The sequence below is a fragment of the Mobula birostris genome, chromosome 6, assembly GCF_030028105.1.
Source record: "Mobula birostris isolate sMobBir1 chromosome 6, sMobBir1.hap1, whole genome shotgun sequence".
NCBI lineage: Eukaryota > Metazoa > Chordata > Chondrichthyes > Myliobatiformes > Myliobatidae > Mobula > Mobula birostris.
Window position 1 is genome coordinate 114,222,786 of NC_092375.1, and position 18,743 is coordinate 114,241,528.

The following is an 18,743-nucleotide window of genomic DNA, read 5'->3' on the forward strand; positions in this document are numbered from 1 at the left end:
TCTATATCTAAACCCCTCAAACCCCTGGATTAGACCCCAGGCAGTAACCCCCAGGGATCTGTTATTCTATGTACAAACACACCAACCCCTGGCTTAGACCCCAGGCAGTTTCTCACCAGACTCCCGGATCTGTTTCCTGGCCTTGTACTCGGTGAAGGAGGAGATCTCGTAGAACTTGTTGTGCATGCGGGCATGCTTGAAGCCGTGGAAGTGGACACTCTTGCAGTAGACGACACAGTCAGACAGCTCCCTGGCCAAATGCTGCTTAGAGTCCTTGGGAAGCAGGTAGAGCAGAGAGAGACGTGACTGGGTGCGAGGTACGAGGGAGAAACATGGCGCCATTGAAACGCAGCTAGGCTGCACATTTGCTGGGATAACACAGAGACTGCATGGATAATGCACTTGGCTCTCTGGCAACAAGTTGCAGAGTTGCTATAATGATGGATACACAATTAATGTTATTATTATTATCCATATAATTTAAACAGTTAATATAAAGTAAAGTTAATATAATGATTATATGTATATAATTAATAATATAAATTTATCTGTGTGTGCATATGTACAGTATGTATTTATATACGTACAAATACCGTATATGTACATTTAGGTCAACGGCAGACGCAATCTCAATGGGTCTTCACACAGTCTTAGATCACCTGGATAATGCAAACACTTATGTCAAGATGTTTTTCGTTGGCCATAGCTCAGCGCTTAACACCATCATTTCCCCAGTCCTGATCGATAAGCTACAGAACCTGGGCCTGTGTACCTCCCTCTGCAATAGGATCCTCAACTGCCTACGCGGAAGACCAGTATCTGTGTGGATGGATGACAATATCTCCTCCTCGCTGACGATCAGCACTGGTGCACCTCAGGGGAGTGTGCTTAGCCCACTGCTCTACTCTGTCTATACCCATGACTGTGTGGCTAGGCATAGCTCAAATACCATCTATAAATTTGCTGATGATACAACCGTTGTTGGTAGAATTTCAGATGGAGATGAGAGGGCGTACAGGAGCAAGGTATACCAGCTAGTTGAGTGGTATCAAAGCAACAACCTTACACTCAATCTCAGTAAGACAAAAGAGCTGATTGTGGATTTCAGGAAGGGTAAGACAAAGGAACACATACCAGTCCTCACAGAGGGATCAGAAGTGAAGAGAGTGAGCAACTTCAATTTCCTGGGTGTCAAGATCTCTCAGGATTTAAACTGGTCCCAAAATATCAAAGCAGCTATAAAGAAGGCAAGCCTAAATCTCATCAGGGGTTTGAAGAGATTTGATTTGTCACCTAAAACACTCAAGAACTTCTTTTGATGTACCGTGGAGAGCATTCTGACAGGCTGCATCACTGTCTGGTATGGGGGTGGGGGGGGTTACTGCACAAGACTGAAACAATCTACAGAAAGTTGTATAATTAGTCAGCTTCATCTTGGGTACTAGCCTCCATAGTACCCAAGACATCTTTAAGGAGCAGTGCCTCAGAAAGGTGACATCCATTATTAAAGACTCCCATCACCCAGGGCATGCCCTCTTCTCATTATCACTGTCAAGAAGGAGGTACAGAAGCCTGAAGGCACACACTCCGCGATTCAGAAACAACTTCAGCCCCTCTGCCATACGATTCCTAAATGGACATTGAACCCGTGAACACTACCTCACTTTTTAAAAAAATGTGTTATTTCTGTTTTGCACGATTTTTAATCTAACTATTTAATATACTTATTGTACTTGTACTTTAATAGATTTACTTATTTTGTTTCTTTCTATATTATCATTGTACTGCTGCTGCTAAGTTAACAAATTTCACGACACATGCCGGTGATAACAAGCCTGATTCTGATTCTGAATTTTGTATTAAGGTATACAAAATTGTGAGGGGTATAGGTAGAGTAAGTGCAAGCAGGCTTTTTCCACTGAAGTTGGGTGAGACTAGAACTAGTAATGGGTTAAGGGTGAATGGGGAAACGCTTAAGTGGAACCTGAAGGGGACCCTCTTCAATCAGAGGGTGGTGAGTGTGGAACCAGCTGTGGGCAGAAGTGGTGGATGCAGGTTCGATTTCAACATTTAAGAGAAGCTTGGTTAAATACATAGTGGGAAGGGTATGGAGGGCTACAGTCTTGGTGTAGGTCAATTGGACCTGACAGAATAATATTTCAGCATGGACTAGATGGGCCAAAGGGCCTGCTTCTATATCAATTGTATATATTATCATATTATTGATAGGTTGTATGAATTAAATATTATAATGTCTCAACAACAACCGCAAACTCAACATCAGCAAGACTAAGGGAGTAATTGTGGACTTTAGGAAGGGGGATTCAGGAGAACACACACCTGTCCTCAGAGAGCATTCAGCAGTGGAAAGGACGAGCAGCTACAAGTCCTTGGGCATCAATATTTCAGAGGATCTATCCTGGGCCCAGACCATAGATGTGATCATGAAAAGGGCACGCCTGCACCTATATTTCATTAGGAGCTGAAGATTTTCGGAATATCACCAAAGGCTCTTGCGCAGTTCTATAGATGTACGACGGAGAGCATTCTGACTAGTTGCATTACTGTCTGGAATGGAGGCTCCTCTGAACAGGATTACAAGGGACAACCTCCTACAAAGGAATGCCAGCTTCATCACAGGCACACCCTCCCCACTATCGGGGGCATCTTCAAGGGGCACTGCCTCAAGATGCTGGTGTCCATCATTAAGGATGGATGATAGACATGCCGCCTTCTTGTATCACACACAGTCAACGTTTTAGGTGCGGATTCTTCCCCTCTGCCATCGGATTTCTGAATGGTCCATGAATACTACTTCACTATTCCTCTTTTGCAATATTTATCCATTTATTTATTTATAATTTATAGTATTTTTATAGTAACGTGTAGCCCAGTTAACAGGTTCCAACAGATATCTTCAACATCAAGACAGCCATCATCAACTCAGTCTTCCCAGTAACCTGTCTTCATGACTACAGTCCAGTGGCACTGACCTCAACAGTGCTTTAAGCGGCTGGTTATGGATCACAATAAATCCCATCTTCCTGCTAAACTGGACCCTTTCCAATTCACTTATTGTTCAAATTGGTCCGCTGATGATTCCGTAGCCTCTGCCCTCTACTCCGTCCTGTCCTACCTGGAAAATGGTGTCTCATACACCAGAATGCTGTTTATCAACTTCAGCACAGGATCATCCCTCAGAAACTGGTGGGTAAACTGTCTTCGTTGGGTCTCAGCACCTCTCTCTGTAACTGGATCTTGGACTTCTGGACAGAAAGGCCACAGTCAGTCCACCTTGGCAGAAACGTCTCGAGCTCCATCACGCCGAGCACTGGCACTGCCCAGGGTTGCTTGCTCGGCCCACAGCTGTTCACACCGCTGATGCATGACTGTCCTACTAGATCCAGTTCCAACCAAATAATCACGTTCGCTGATGGCACAACAGTGGCTGGCTTCATCAACAACGACCACACTTCCATGGGTGTGTGAGTTATGTGCACCATGTCGTGCACGTTGGTCTGGAGCAGGGATTCTCAACCATGGACCCCTACCATTAACCGAAGGGTGCATGGACCCCGGGTTGGTCTGGAGGAACATTGTTTTGTCTGGCAGCTTTTGGATGAATTACAATAAACTTGAACATAGGCCTTGGACTATACTGCTGCCACAAAATAATAAACGCCACAACAATATGTCAGATAGGTGGAGTAATGCAGGGTTGCTGGAGTGATGGAGGCGCTCCGGGAGCAGCAGAGACAGCTGTCTGAAGCAATGGCTCTGTGGATGAACAAACACTTTCCTGTAGCCAAGCTGGATATTGCTTGGTACAGGCTGAGGCCAATCAGCCACTCAGTTGGATTATGTTGGGACCTTGAACCCTACGGATCCATTCCATGTCCATTAGACCATAAGGCATAGGAGCCAATCTGGGTAGTTCCACTATTCCATCATGGCTCATGTATTTTCCTTCTCAATCCCCATTCTCCTGCCTTTTCCCATAACCTTTCATGCCTTTACTAATCAAGAACATGGAGAGTCTAGGACCAGGGGGCACAGCCTAAGAATACAAGGACATCCATTTAGAACAGAGATTAGAAGGAATTTCTTTAGCCAGAGGGTGATGAATCTGTGGAATTCTGAGCCACAGTTGGTTGTGGAGGCCAAGTCACCGGGTATATTTAAAGCGGAGATTGGTAGGTTCTTAATTAGTAAGTAAGAACATCAAAGGTTATGGGCAGAAGACAGGACAATGGGGTTGAGAGGGATAACATATCGCCATGGTGGAATGACAGAGCGCACTGAATAGCCTAATTCTTCTCAATTGTCTTAAATCTTATGACTTGATCTTGGAGAGATCTACAAAATCATGGGGGATGGAGAGAGGGTGAATGCACACAGTTTTTTTTCCCAGGGTTGCGAATCAAGAACTGGAGGGAACAGGTTTAAGGTGAGAAGAGTAATTTAATAGGAACCTGAGGGACTTTTATTTACACAATGGGTGGTGTCTTTGTGGAAGTGCTAGAGGCAGGTAGAATAGCAACTTTTAAAAGTCAGGTGGGCAGGTATCATGTAATGGATAGGTTTAGAGAGACAAGGGCCAAATGCAGGAAAATGGGACAAGTTTAGATGGGTCAGCTTGGGTTTGCATGGGCCCAGTTACGCCAAAGGGCTTGTTTCCGTGCTGTGTGACCTTTCCCCCCACCCCCGGCAGTGACATATCCCAGCATGCCCCTGGCCCCACTGCCCTCATAACGTTTACCTTCCCTTTCTGCTTCACTTCATTCTTTACGGTCTCGTCCTCCACCTCCACCGCCTCATCTTCGTCTGTCACCTCTGCAGCGCAGTGCTGCTGACCCAGGCCGTTCACGGAGCTCTCCAGCCCCCCAATCCTCTTCCCCTTCACCAGAACCTTCCACCGCAGCTCCTGGCACAATGACAACACATAGATTCCGTCAGCAGGGCACCTCCTTGGTACTGAGGTCAACTTTCCTCCCTCAGACAACTTAAAAAAAGACTTAAAATTTAGTTTCAATGTCCACACGTACATCAAAACATACAGTGAAATGCATCACTTTTGTATCAATGACCAAAAATGTCTGAGGATTTGCTGAGGGCAGCCTGCAAGTGTCACAATGCTTCTGGTGTCAATATAGAATGTCCACAACTTACTAACTCTCACCCACTCATCTTTGGAATGTGGGAGGAAACCAGAGCACCTGGAGGAAATCCACATGGTGAAGGGGAGAACGAGCAAACTCCTTACAGACAGTGGCAGGAATTGAACCCCAACTGGTGATTACTGGGGTTGCTGTAAAGCATTATGTTAACCACTGTGCTACAGTGCTACTCCTGATAACCAAACCTTGACCCCACCAGACCCTTTCACCTATCCTTGCCTCCCGAAACCCTGAGATACCCACCTTTCCATTCTGGGATCATGTCATCCACAAGCCTGTTCCAACATTCAACAAAACTGTGTCTTGCCTTCGAGAGGATGTTTCCTATGGTGGGGGAACCTGGGACCAGTGGGCACAACATCAGAATAGAAGGGTGTCCCTTTAGAACAGAGATGAGGAGGAACATTTCTTTGGCCAAAAGGTGGTGAATCTGTTGCCACCAACAGTTGTGGAGGCCAAGACATTGGGTATATTTAAACCGGAGGTTGGTTCTGGATTAGTCGGGGTGTCAAAGGTTACAGGAAGAAGGCAGGAAAATGAGTTGAGAGCAATAATAAATCACCCATGATGAAACCGCAGACCTGATGAGCCGAATACCCAATTCTGCTCCCATGTCAGATGGTCCTCACTGCCAATTTTTTCACTCACTCTGTCCTTCTGGACTTCCCACATATCCAGAAGAGGGTGAAGAATTCCGAAGATTTACCACCCTCTCAGTGAAGTAATTTCTCCCCACCCCGGTCATAAACAGCCAATCTCTTACTCTGTCTCTGCCCCTGATCCTCAACTCCTCACACCGGAGGCCACACCCCTCCCTGCCTACCTACACGAGGTGTTGCCTCAAGAAGGCAAATGCAATGTTAGCATTCATTTCGAGAGGACTAGAATATAAATGGAAGGATGTCGTGCTGAGGCTTTTTAAGGCACTGATCAGACTGTACTTCTTGTGAGCAATCTCGGGCCTCCTATCTAAGAAAGGATGTGCTGGCATTGGAGAGGGTTCAGAGGAGGTTCATGAGAGTGATTCCAGGAATGAAAGGGTGAATGTATGAGGAGCAGTTGATGACTCTTGGCTTGTACTCATTGGGGTTTAGAGGAATCGGGGGTGGGGGACATTGCCTTGTTGCTGGATGCGCGTGGCAGGGGTTAGTAGGGGGGATTTGGGGTTCTAAAGTTTTTACTGTCACTCATACTTTGGAGCACTCTTCTGTTTTTGTGGATATCTGCGAAGAACAAGGATTTCAAGTTGCATGTTGTATACATTCTCTGATATTAAATGGAATGATTGAGCTATTGAGATAGAGTAGATCTGGAGAGGTTCTTAATTAGTAAGGACATCAAAGGTTATGAAGAGCGGGTAGGAGAGTAGGATTCAGAAGGATAATAAATCAGCTGTGATGGAATGGCTGAGCAGATTTGATAGGCTGAATGTCTTAATTCTGCTCCTATGTCTTATGATCTCAAGGCAACATCCATCATCAAAGATCTCCACTATCCGGCCCATGCCATCTTCTTATAGCTACCAGCAGGCAGGGGGTACAGAAGCCCGAAGTCCCACACCACCAGGTTCAGGACAGCTACTTCCCTTTAGCCATTCGGTCTTGAACCAACGGGCACAACCCTGATCACTACCTCAAATAGCAACACTCTGACCATTTGCACTAAAATAGACTTTGTTTTATCTTGTACTAATTATGTTCTTTTGAACATAATTTTTGTTTAATGTGTCTCTTGTGATGTGGAATTTTTAGAAGGTGCAGAGGAAATTTACCAAAATGTTGCTTCATTAGATAGGTTGAGCAGGATAGGGCTTTTCTCTTGGGAGTGAAGGAGGATGAGAGGTGACTGATAAAGGTGTACAAGATGATAAGTGGACAGCCAAAGACTTTTTCCCAGGCCACAAACCGTTAACATGAGGGGTCATAAATGTGTTTGGAGGAAAGTATTGGAAGAATGTCAGAGGTAGGGGTTTATTTAACACAGAGATTGGTGTGTGCATGGAACGCTCTGCCAGGTATGATGGTGGAGGCAGATACATTACGGATATTTAAGAGACCCTTACATAGTCACATGGATGAATGAAAATTGGAGGACTATGTAAGGAAGGGTTAGGTTAATCTTGGAGTAGGTTAAAGTGTTTGGCACAGCATTGTGGGCCAAAGTGCTGCATGGTTCTATGTTCTAATATGTTCTATGTTTCGGGAGGAGAAGATGGCGGCGCGACGACAGCGCGCGTGGCCTTTCTAGTGATGGATATCTGTTATCTGTCAAGTAGGGGACGGTGAACAATTCTGATTTGATGGAGACAGACGTGAGAGTATGGAGGAACATCTGGAAAACATCTGAAGTGCCCGTTTCGCTGCCGCTGCTACTGTGTGGTAACCGGAATCTCCGGAGCAGAAGGCCCCGAGTCCTTGGCTTTGCTTCTTTCAGAGGCCGGGGCGAGGTTGAAGGCACTTGGGAGGCTGTATTGGAGGGGCTGGTCGGAGGCTCAAAGTTTTCGGACAGATGGACTCAGTGTCGTCTGCTTCCAAGGCATCGGCAAGTTGACGGTGCCTGGAGGTTTATGGCAGGGAGTTTCTCCCTTTTGTCGCCTGCTATCGGGGGCTCGGGAGTCGATTGACTCGGGGACTTTGAGACAATTTTTTTACCGTGCCCATGGTTTGTTCTTCATCAAATTACGGTATTGCTTTGCACTGCTGTAACTATATGTTATAATTATGTGGTTCTGTCAGTGTTACTCTTTTGTTTGTCCTGTTTTCTGTGATATCACTCCGGAGAAACATTGTATCATTTCTTAATGCCTGTATGCATTTCTAAATGACAATAAAAGAGGACTGAGTGTTCTCATAATCTAATGCTCTGTGCCTGTGATATTCCTACAAGAAAGATTTTCATTGCAACTGCCATACATGGACTTGCGCAGATGACGTTGACCACTCCCAATCAGTACAAAGAACATCCCTGTTGGGTATTTCCACTGTTAGATCAGAGAGTGATCTGAACTCACTCTGACCCCTCAGATAGTTCAAACAACCACAGTACAAGAGGCACACAGCTCTCTCCGGTATCCCAGTGTGGATGTCTGTTCCTGTGCTGTGCATTTATATTTAGAGATACAGGGTGGAAGGTGGAACAGGCTCTCCCAGCCCAATGATCCTCACTGTTCAGCAACCCAACTATTTAACACTAATCACAGGATGATGTACAAAGACCAATTAACCTTCTAACTGATACCACTGTGGGAGGAAACCCACTCGGTCATGGCGAGAATGTACAGACTCCTCACAGGCGGAGCCAGAATTGAACTCCAAACTCTGATGCCCTGAGTTGGAGTAAAGTCACTACGCTACCATCATAGACGTCAAGGGTTTCGTCGTTCAGAGTTCAATTCCAGCATCCTCTGTAAGAATGCTTTAACTTCCCGTGTGCCCATGGGCTTCTTCCAAGTGCTCCGGTTTCTTCTCATAATCCACTGACATACCGGATAGTAGGTTAATTGTCGTTGTAAATTGTCCTATGATCATTCTAGGGTTCAATAGGTACAGTGCTGGCTCGTTAAGTCAAAAGGGCCTGATCCATGTTGTATGTCTAAATAAATAAAATAAATTAATTCGATATCTATCCATCAATCACTAATTAACTATGAGGTGACCTTCTCACTAACACACTGCAAACAAGCTGTATGCAAATCCGATTCTGATTCCATCATCTACATAAGCCTGTTATGAGTGTTTGCTGACAAGCCAAAGCTCTTTAGCTTCCTGAGAAAGTCCAGTGGCACAGCACGGTGGCGTGGTGGTCAGCGTAATGCTATTAAAGCACTGGTAACCTGGGTTCTATTCCCGCTGCTGTCTGTAAGGAGCGTGTCCATTCTCCCTGTGACCGTGCGTGTTTCCACGGGGTGCGCCGCTTTCCTCCCACACTCCAAAGACACACAGATCAGGGGGTCAATTGGTCACATGGGTGTAATTTGGCAGTGTGGGCTCGTTGGACTGGAAGAGTGTGCTACTGAGCTGCATTGTTAAATTCATTAATTAATATTACCAGCTCCCCCACTACCCACATTTCTAAAGTATTGCACCAGCTATAAACTTATCATATGTCCCGTGAAGCAGAGAACTGTTATGGGATTGAAAGCCATTTAATCCCTTTCTTTGAGACTGTCCCCCGGTTCTCAACTGTGGAGGTGACATTCCACCCCACCATTGGTCATATCTCTGAAAGACTGGATTTTTTGATCCCTCGAGCCCTGATTCATCATTCAACAAGGCCATGGTGATCTGGCTTTAACTCAATGCATTATCGTGCACCCTCTGTAACCTGTTTACACCCAGGCCAATCGAGAATCTAGCTCCATCTGTTTTAAAAATATTTAATGAGTCTGCTTCCACTGCTCTCTGAGGAAGAGATTTGCAAAGGCTTACAAGTGTCCCACAAGGAAAAAAACAGCTGATCTCAAAAAACTCACATCATTTTCTTCTTCATATTTCTTCCAGATCATCTCCAGAAACTTTGTCTTGCTTCTATCATCAGATCAGGGAATGCATCCCAGAGTCCAATCCCACCCCAGGGTGAAAGCATCTTTCCTTGGTTTCCCTCTAAAACCCAGTTTTGGATACCCCCAAGTCCAGAGAAGTCTCCGACTATCTACCCGAGCAACATCTACTCCCATCAGGTTCCCAGTTCCCATTCAGCCTCCTCTGCTCCCAACACAACCGGCCGAAACCTCAACCTGCCCCACAGGATGCAGAGTGAAAGCGTCAAAATCCAGGCCTAGCCCAGTTGAGTAGTTGGAGGCCAGTGGCCCAGGATTGGTGTCTAGGCCTGTTTGGTGACAGGCTCACAATCCAGACAGGGAACTGTCCCCACACTAACTGCTGGAGATGAGCACCATCCATGAGGCTCTATGGCCGGGAAAGCTCACTAACACCTCAACTTCACCAGGAAACTGAAGAAACTCGGCATGTCCCCATTGACCCTCACCAATTTTTATCAATGCACCATATAACATATTATGTTCAAATGTATCACAGCTTGGTACAGTTACTGCAGAGAGTTGTAGACACAGCTCAGCAGATCACAGAATCCAGCCTCCCCTCCATGAACTTGGTCTACACTCCTCACTGCCTCAGTAAAGCAACCAAAGACCCTACCCACCGTGGACATTCTCCCTTCTCCGCCCTCCCATCGAGCAGAAGATACAAAAGCCTAAAAATACGTACCACCAGGTTCAAGGACAGCTTCTACCCCACCGTTACAGTATTAAGATGGACTCTCCACCTCAGAATCTACCTCATTAAGAGCTTGCACCTTCTTGTCTGCCTGCACTGCACTTTCTCTGTAACACTTTATTCTGCACTCTATTATTGTTTTACCTTGTTCTACCTCAATGCTCTGTGTAATGATCAGATCTATGTGAACAGTCTGCAAGACAAGCTTTTCACTGTATCATGTTATCTAGACAGACTGTGAGGAATGAAGTGTTAGTGACGGAAAACTATTTCCACCAGATTTTCTCCATAAATTCGGACATTTCTGTCGGTATTCCACAAGTATTAGGAACATTGCGATGGAGAGATTAATCTGAAGGATTTCAAGTGACAGTGTAGTTTCCAAATCTGTTCGAATTCTTCGAGGAAGTAACAAGCACTGAGGACAAAGTAGAGGCAGTGGATGTCACTTACTTGGATTTTCACAAGGCTGCTTAACAAGATAAAATCGTATGGCGTTACGGGAAAAATACTGGCACGGTTAGCAGAATGGCTGACAGGCAGGAGGCAGTGAGTGGGAGTAAAAGGGCCTTTTCTGGTTGGTTGCCAGTGACTGGTGGTGTTCCTCAGGAGTCAATATTGGGGCTGCTACTTTTCACATTATTTGTCAGTGATTTGGATAATGGAATTGATGGCTTTGTGGCAAAGTTTGCAGATGATACGAAGATAGGTGGAGGGGTAGGTGGTGCTGAGGAAGCTTGACCTGCTGAGTTCCTCCCGCGCATTGTGTGGACCACACTTTTATTTCACCCTCTATTATTGCTTTACCTTGTTTACCTCGATACTCTATGTAATGATCGGATCTGTATGAACAGTACGCAAGGCAAACTTTTCACTGTATCTCAGTACATGTGATAATAATAAACCAATTTCAATTCTATTCCACAATCCACCCTGCCCCTCAGGCCGAAGACACTTCCAGCTCAACAGAATCCCAATCCATCAGGGAAAGTAAATTTTTTGCCGAATGTTAAGGGTCAGTCAGCTGCCCCTGACGTGTGGTCAGAGCAGTGTGTGGGGGCTGCCGTTCTGTGCTCACCTCTGGAGAGGGGAGTGTGCTGGGGACCTGCACGTCAATGGTACTTGTCAACAGCTTCTCCCCCAGGATGGTGGTGAGGTGGTGGGCCATCACCGTCTGCTGCTCCAGGCTGCAGTGGTTCTCGATGGACAGGATGACGGGGAGATCGGAGGTCTGAAAGGGAAGGAACGTGGGTAAAGTGAGAGAGGTAAACTCACCACCACCCATTCCTCCTCAGTCACCCCTCTCCACCCACTCCCATCTCTCTTCTCACCCTCCCCAATCACTCCCTCCCTCCTAAACCTGCCCCAATGGCACCTCCCCCCCATCATTCTCTTCTCCTTCCCCCAACCTCCCCATTCACTCCCCCTCCCCTCCTCCTCCCTCCTCACCCTCCCCATTTCTCTCCTCCATTCCCAACACTCCCCTCGCTCCCTACCCACTCCCCTCAATCACCCTTTCTCATTCACTCCACACCCATGCCAATATCCTCCCCTTCCTACCTTCCCTTATTATTCCTCAACCCGCCCGGTCACTGCCCCCACTTCCTGCCTCCCTACCCACTTCCCTCCTCCTCCTTCCTCAAACACCCTTTCTCACCTTGCCTCCCCCTCCATCCCCACATCACTTCCCCATTCTCCCAACCATCCCATCCCCACTCACTCCCCTCCCTCCCCAAACCACCCCCCCGCCCCACCGGCCCTGAAATGGAAACTGGCCACTTGATCTTCCTCTGTCACAGTGCTCTGCTTCACTGGAGTTTCATTGTCGCTGGGACCAGTCCCTCCCCGGGGGAGGGGGGAGGAAGCAGCTGTTGCTACACACGCACATGTACACACACCCACACATCTACACTAACACACACCACACACTCAGCCTAAACATTTACACACCCACACACTAACACATCAGCATACATGCACTCAAGGTATCTCCCACCCCCTAACCCAGCTGGCAACACCAGACAAGTCCCAGCCGTCTCCTAATCCTGTCACACCAAGAGGTCTTGGGAATGAGCTGACAAACGGGGTTCGGGAATATTCTAGAAAGCTGCTTCCACAATGCCGGTGCTGAGATGGGGGAAGCACGGGTCAGCGCCTGATGCCATGCACACACCTTGAAGGCGTACTTGTCCACCACAGAGATGACGTCCTTGAAGAGGATCTTGGAGGTCAGCGTGTGTCCGTGGTAAACCACTGGCTCCTGGTTCGGGCCGTCCCAGCAGTCCACCTCCACGCAGCGGCAGCCCTTCTTCAGAGCTCTGCGGTGGAGAGGAGACCAGGAACACTGAGACCCGGCGCTTGGCAAAGCCCCACCACCACCTGTCCTAGGTAAGAGCCTGTCCTGGGGGTGGTCCTGTCTGTGTGAGTTGGGGGGGGAGGGAGAGAGTTTTGCTGCTGTTGTGTTCTGTGCTGTTTGTGGGCAGGCTATAATGGCGTCAGAGTATGTGGCGACACTTGTAGGTTGCCCCAAGCACATTCTTAAATTGTGTAGATTGTTAAAGAAAATCACACATTTCACCGTGGTTCCATGGAAATGTGATAAATAAATAGGAATCTGAATGTAAGGGGAAGGTGCATGAATTGGGGAGGAAAAGGAGGGGAATTAGTCCCAGAGCTGGAGGGAGGGAGGGACAAATATCTCATACTTGGAGGGATTGAGGGATGAGGTTCCCACAGTCTGACAGACTGAAGGATGAGGAATTTAGAGATTGAGGGAATGAGGGACCAGAATCCCAGAGTTCGAGGGACTGAAGGACAAAGTTCCGAGTTTGATGGATTGAGTGATAAGAATCCCCAGAGTTTGTGGGACTGAGGGATGCAGTTCCCAGAGCTTGAGAGGCTGAAGGACAATGTTCCCAGAGTTCGAGGGACTGCAGAATGAGAATCCCAGGATTTGAGGGACTGAGTGACGAGGATCCCAGAGTTTGAGGGACTGAGGGATGAGGAACCCAGAGTTTGAGGGACTGAGTGAAGAGGATCCCCAGAGTTTGAGGGACTGAGTGATGAGGATCCCCAGGGTTTGAGGGACTGAGTGATGAGGATCCCCAGGGTTTGAGGGACTGAGTGACGAGGATCCCCAGAGTTTGAGGGACTGAGTGACGAGGATCTCAGGGTTTGAGGGACTGAGTGACGAGGATCCCCAGAGTTTGAGGGACTGAGTGACGAGGATCCCCAGGGTTTGAGGGACTGAGTGATGAGGATCCCCAGAGTTTGAGGGACTGAGTGATGAGGATCTCAGGGTTTGAGGGACTGAGTGACGAGGATCCCCAGAGTTTGAGGGACTGAGTGACGAGGATCCCCAGAGTTTGAGGGACTGAGTGACGAGGAACTCCAGGGTTTGAGGGACTGAAGGACGAGTTTCCCGCAGTTTGACACACGGAAGGATGAGGAACCCAGTATTTGAGGAACTGAGGGAGGCAAACAGGGAGCTCCAACCTCCGACACCTTCTAACCTCTCGCCAGCTTTGGAGAGGGGAGGGGTGGAGTGTGGGACCTGAAGTCAGCAACATCAGGAGGAAGGGCAGGCTCGAGTGAGGAGAGTGAAGTGGAAAGACGGATCCCAGCGGCATGCTGGTGGGTGAACAAACAGAGGAAAATTCTTAAAGGGATCCAGCTGGAGAGGGCGGTGAAGAAGGCGTTTAGCATCCTGGCCTTCGTCAGTCAGTGCACTGAGTACAGGATTTGGGACCTTATGTTACATTTGTAAAAATGTTGGTGAGGGCACACTTGGAGTACTGTGTACGGTTCAGGTCACGGTTAAACTGGAAAGAGCACAGAGAAGATGACGTGGAAGTCCCAGCAGCATAGCTGTTAGTTAACGTTATTACAGTATCAGCGACTCAGGTTCAATTGACACCACAGTCTTGTACACTCTCCCCGTGAACAAAAGTGTTTCTTCTGGGTGCTCCGTTTTCCTCTCACATTGCAAAGACTACATATTAATAGATTAATTGGGTGTAATTGGGCAGTGTGGGCTTGTTGGGCCAGAAGATCCTGTTACTGTGCTGTCTGTCTGAATAAAAAATAAAAGATTTACAAGGATGATGCCAGGACCAGAAGGACGTGGTAACTGGGGGCAGTTGGCCACGCTAAGTCTACATTGGTGGACAATATCAGTCTTTTCCCCAGGGTAGTGGAGACCAAAGCTAGAAGGCATGGGTTTCGAGGCAAAAAAGGGAAGGTTTAAAGAGGACCTGAGGGGTGGAGGGGCAGGTAGTGTTGAGGAAGCAGGAGGTCTGCAAAATGACAGATTAGGAGACTGGGCAAAGAAGTTGCAGATGGAATATAGTGTAGGGAAGTGAATGGTCATGCACTTTGGTAGAAGAAATAAAGGCATAGGCTATTTTCTAAGTGGGGAGAAAATTCAGAAATCAGAGGTGCAAAGAGACTTGGGAGTTCTTGTGCAGGATTCCTTAAAGGTTAACTTGCAGGTTGAGTCGGTGGTAAGGAGGTAAAAGCAATGTTAGCATTCGTTCTGAGGGGACTGGAGTATACACTAAAAGCAAGAATGTAATGCTGACGCTTTATAAGACAGTGGTCAGAATGCGATTGAAGTATTGTGGGGAGCTTTGGGCCCCATGTTCCCTTAAAGATGTCCTGGCACTGGAGAGGGTCCAGAGGAGGTTTATGAGAATGATTGCAGGAATGAAAAGGTTAAAGCATGAGGAGCATTTGATGGCTCTGGCCTTGTATTATCTGGAGTTTAGAAGAATGAGGGGGGAATCTCACTGAATTCCATCCAATATTGAAAGGCCTAGATAGAGTGGTGGTGGAGAGGGCGTTTCCTTTCATGGGGGAGTCTAGGACCAGAGTGCACAGCCTCAGAATACCTTTAGAACAGAGAAGAGGAGGAATTTCTTTAGACAGAGAGTGGTGAACCTGTGGAATTCATTACCGCAGATGACGGTGGAGTCCAGGTTATTGGGTATATTCTGAAGTGGAGGTTGATATGTTCTTGATTAGTATGGACATCGAAGGGTATGGGGAGAAGGTAGGAGAATGGGATTGGGAGAGATAATAAATCAGCCTTGATAGAAGAGTGGTGCAGATTCAATGGCCTAACTCTGCTGCTATGTCTTATGGTCTCACTTTTTCCATGTAGAGGACAGTAAGCATATGGAATGAGCTGCCGAGGGAGTGGTTGAGGCCAGTGCAATAGCATCATTTAAGAAGGATTTGGACAGGTACATGAAGGGTGGGGCTTAGATGGAACTGGAGATAAACGTGAGAAATTAGGACTAGCTGGGTGGGGACAGTGGACAGCATGGACTAGTTGGGCCAAAGAGCCTGATTCAGTGCTGTATGTCTCTGTGACCTAAGCTGCCTGGAGATCTCCTCCCCAGGCAGCAAAAGGAAGGTGGGATGACACCTGCAATGGTGAGGAAGATCTGAGATGGGGTGGAGGGCTGTCAGGATGAAGAAACCATGGGAGGTTCTGAGTCCAATCTCACAGAAGTTCTAGACTGGGGGCTGCAGTAGGAGTGAGCCCAAGGAAGGGGTGAAGGACAGTAGCACAGCAGTTAGCTCAATGCTTCTCAGCACCAGCAACTAGGGTTCAAATACCGCCACTGCCTGGAGGAGTCTGTACGTTCTCCCCGTGACCACGTGGGTTTCCTCCAGGTGCTCTGGTTTCCTCCCACATTCTAAAGCAGGCACGCTCTGTTGGTGTCAGTGGCCTGGCGACTCTTGCCCCAGCACATCCTCAGACCGTGTCGGTTGTTGATGCCAACAATGCATTTCACTGTATGTTTTGATGTACATGTGTCAAATAAAGCTAATCTAAACTTTTCTTGATGCCTTTATGCCTGAATACATGAATCCCAATTGCCTGTATTAGGTCTGTATGCTTCTGTACCAAGCCAGTTCAGGCATCTGTGTAAACATCGCTTAAAAGCGTAGATTAGTACAACACTGGAACAGGAGGAGATTCCACAGGAACAGACCCTTCAGCCCACGATGTTGTGCTGAACCAAATGGCCAACTAAACTAGTCTCTTCCGCCTGCACAATGTCCATATCCTTCCATTTCCCTCCCATTCATGTGCCCATCTAAACATCTCTTAAAAGTCCCTAATGTATCTGCCTCTACTGCCACCCCAGACAACACATTCCAGGCATCTTCCACTCTCTGTGTAAAAAAAAACCTGCCCCTTATATCTCCCTTGAACTTCACAAGATCACAAGACAAAGGAGCAGGAGTAGGCCATTGGGCCCATCGAGTCTGCTCTGCCACTCCACCATGGGCTCAACTATTCTCCCATCTAGTTTCAATTTCCGGCTTTTTCCCCATATCCCTTGATACCCTGACTAGTTAGATACCTATCAATCTCCTCTTTAAACACCCTCAATGATCGGGCCTCCACAGCTGTATGTGGCAATGAATTCCATAAATCCACGGCCCTCTGGCTAAAAAAATTTCTCCTCATCTCTGTTTTAAATGGGTACCCTCTAATTATAAGACTGTGGCCTCTTGTCCTGGACTCACCCACCAAGGGAAACAGCCTTTCCACATCTACTCTGTCCAACCCTTTCAACATTCGAAATGTTTCCATGAGATCCCCTCTCATTCTTCTATACTCTAGTGAATGCAGTCCAAGAGCTGATAAATGCTCCTCATATGTTAGCCCCTGCATTCCAGGAATCATCCTCATAAATCTTCCCTGAACTCTCTCCAACATCAGAACATCCCTTCTAAGATAGGAGGCCCAAAACTGCACACAGTATTCCAAATGAGGTCTCACCAGTGCCCCATAGAGCCTCATCAACACCTCCTTACTCTTATACACTATTCCTCTTGAAATGAATGCCAACATAGCATTCACTTTCCTTACCGCCAATCCAACCTGGTGGTTAACCTTTAGGGTATCCTGCACGAGGAGCTCCAAGTCCCTTTGCACTTCTGATTTTTGAATTTTCTCCCCATCTAAATAATAATCTGCCCAATTATTTCTTCTTCCAAAATGTATATTTCTCAACATTGTATCTCATCTGCCATTCCTTTGCCCACTCTCCTAAACTGACCAAGTCTTTCTGCAACCTTTCCGTTTTTTCAACACTTCCTGCTCCTCCACCTATCTTGGTGTCATCAGCAAACTTAGCCACAAAACCGTTTTGTTCATAATCTAAGTTATCAATATACATTGTAAAAAGAAGCGGCCCCAACACCGACCCCTGCGGAACACCACTTGCGGCAACCAACCAGAATAGGATCCCTTTATTCCCACCCTTTGCTTTCTGCCTATCAGCCAATGCTCCACTAATTCCAATATCTTTAATTCCATGGGCTCTCATCTTATTAAGCAGCCTCTCATGCAACACTTTATCGAGGGCCTTTTGAAAATCCAAATACACAACATCCACAGCCTCTCCCTTATCAATCTTATTTGAGATTACCTCAAAAAATTCCAATAGGTTGACTAAAGAAGAGGAAGTACTGGAGTTTTTAAGGAATATAAAGATGGATAAGTCTCCGGGTCCTGACAGGATATTCCCTAGGACCTTGAGGGAAATTAGTGTGGAAATAGCAGGGGCTCTGACAGAAATATTTCAAATGTCATTAGAAGTGGGGATGGTGCCGGAGGATTGGCGTATTGCTCATGTTGTTCCATTGTTTAAAAAGGGTTCTAAGCCTAAACCTAGCAATTATCGGCCTGTGAGTTTGACGTCAGTGGTGGGTAAATTGATGAAAAGTATTCTTAGAGATGGTATATATAATTATCTGGATAGACAGGGTCTGATTAGGAACAGTCAACATAGATTTGTACGTGGAAGATTACGTTTGACAAATCTTATTGAACTTTTTGAAGAGGCTACTAAGAAAGTTGACGTGGATAAAGTGGTGGATGTTGTCTATATGGACTTCAGTAAGGCCTTTGACAAGGTCCCACATGAAAGGTTGGTTAGGAAGGTTCAATCGTTAGGTATTAATATTGAAGTAGTAAAATGGATTCAGCAGTGGCTGGATGGGAGGCACCAGAGAGTGGTGGTGGATAACTGTTTGTCAGATTGGAGACCGGTAACTAGTGGTGTGCCTCAGGGATCTGTACTGGGTCCAATGTTATTTGTCATATACATTAATGATCTGGATGATGGGGTGGTAAATTGGATGAGTAAGTATGCAGATGATACTAAGATAGGTGGAGTTGTGGATAATGAAGTAGGTTTTCAAAGCTTGCACAGAGATTTAGGCCAGTTAGAAGAGTGGGCTGAAAGATGGCAGATGGAGTTTAATGCTGATAAATGTGAGGTGCCACATTTTGGTAGGACTAATCAAA

General features: G+C 46.7%; 1 protein-coding gene across 1 annotated transcript in view; it reads right to left on the reverse strand.

The window, feature by feature from the left end:
* The window catches only part of plcd4b (phospholipase C, delta 4b), a 57,851-nt gene that overhangs the window by 12,185 nt on the left and 26,923 nt on the right, over positions 1–18,743 (reverse strand). The window contains exons 8-11 of the mRNA XM_072262379.1: positions 12,585–12,729; positions 11,490–11,642; positions 4,760–4,924; positions 117–273 (exon numbers count right to left, since the gene is read on the reverse strand). Of these exons, the coding sequence (XP_072118480.1) occupies positions 117–273; positions 4,760–4,924; positions 11,490–11,642; positions 12,585–12,729 (620 nt within the window). The remainder of the gene's footprint in view (positions 1–116; positions 274–4,759; positions 4,925–11,489; positions 11,643–12,584; positions 12,730–18,743) is intronic.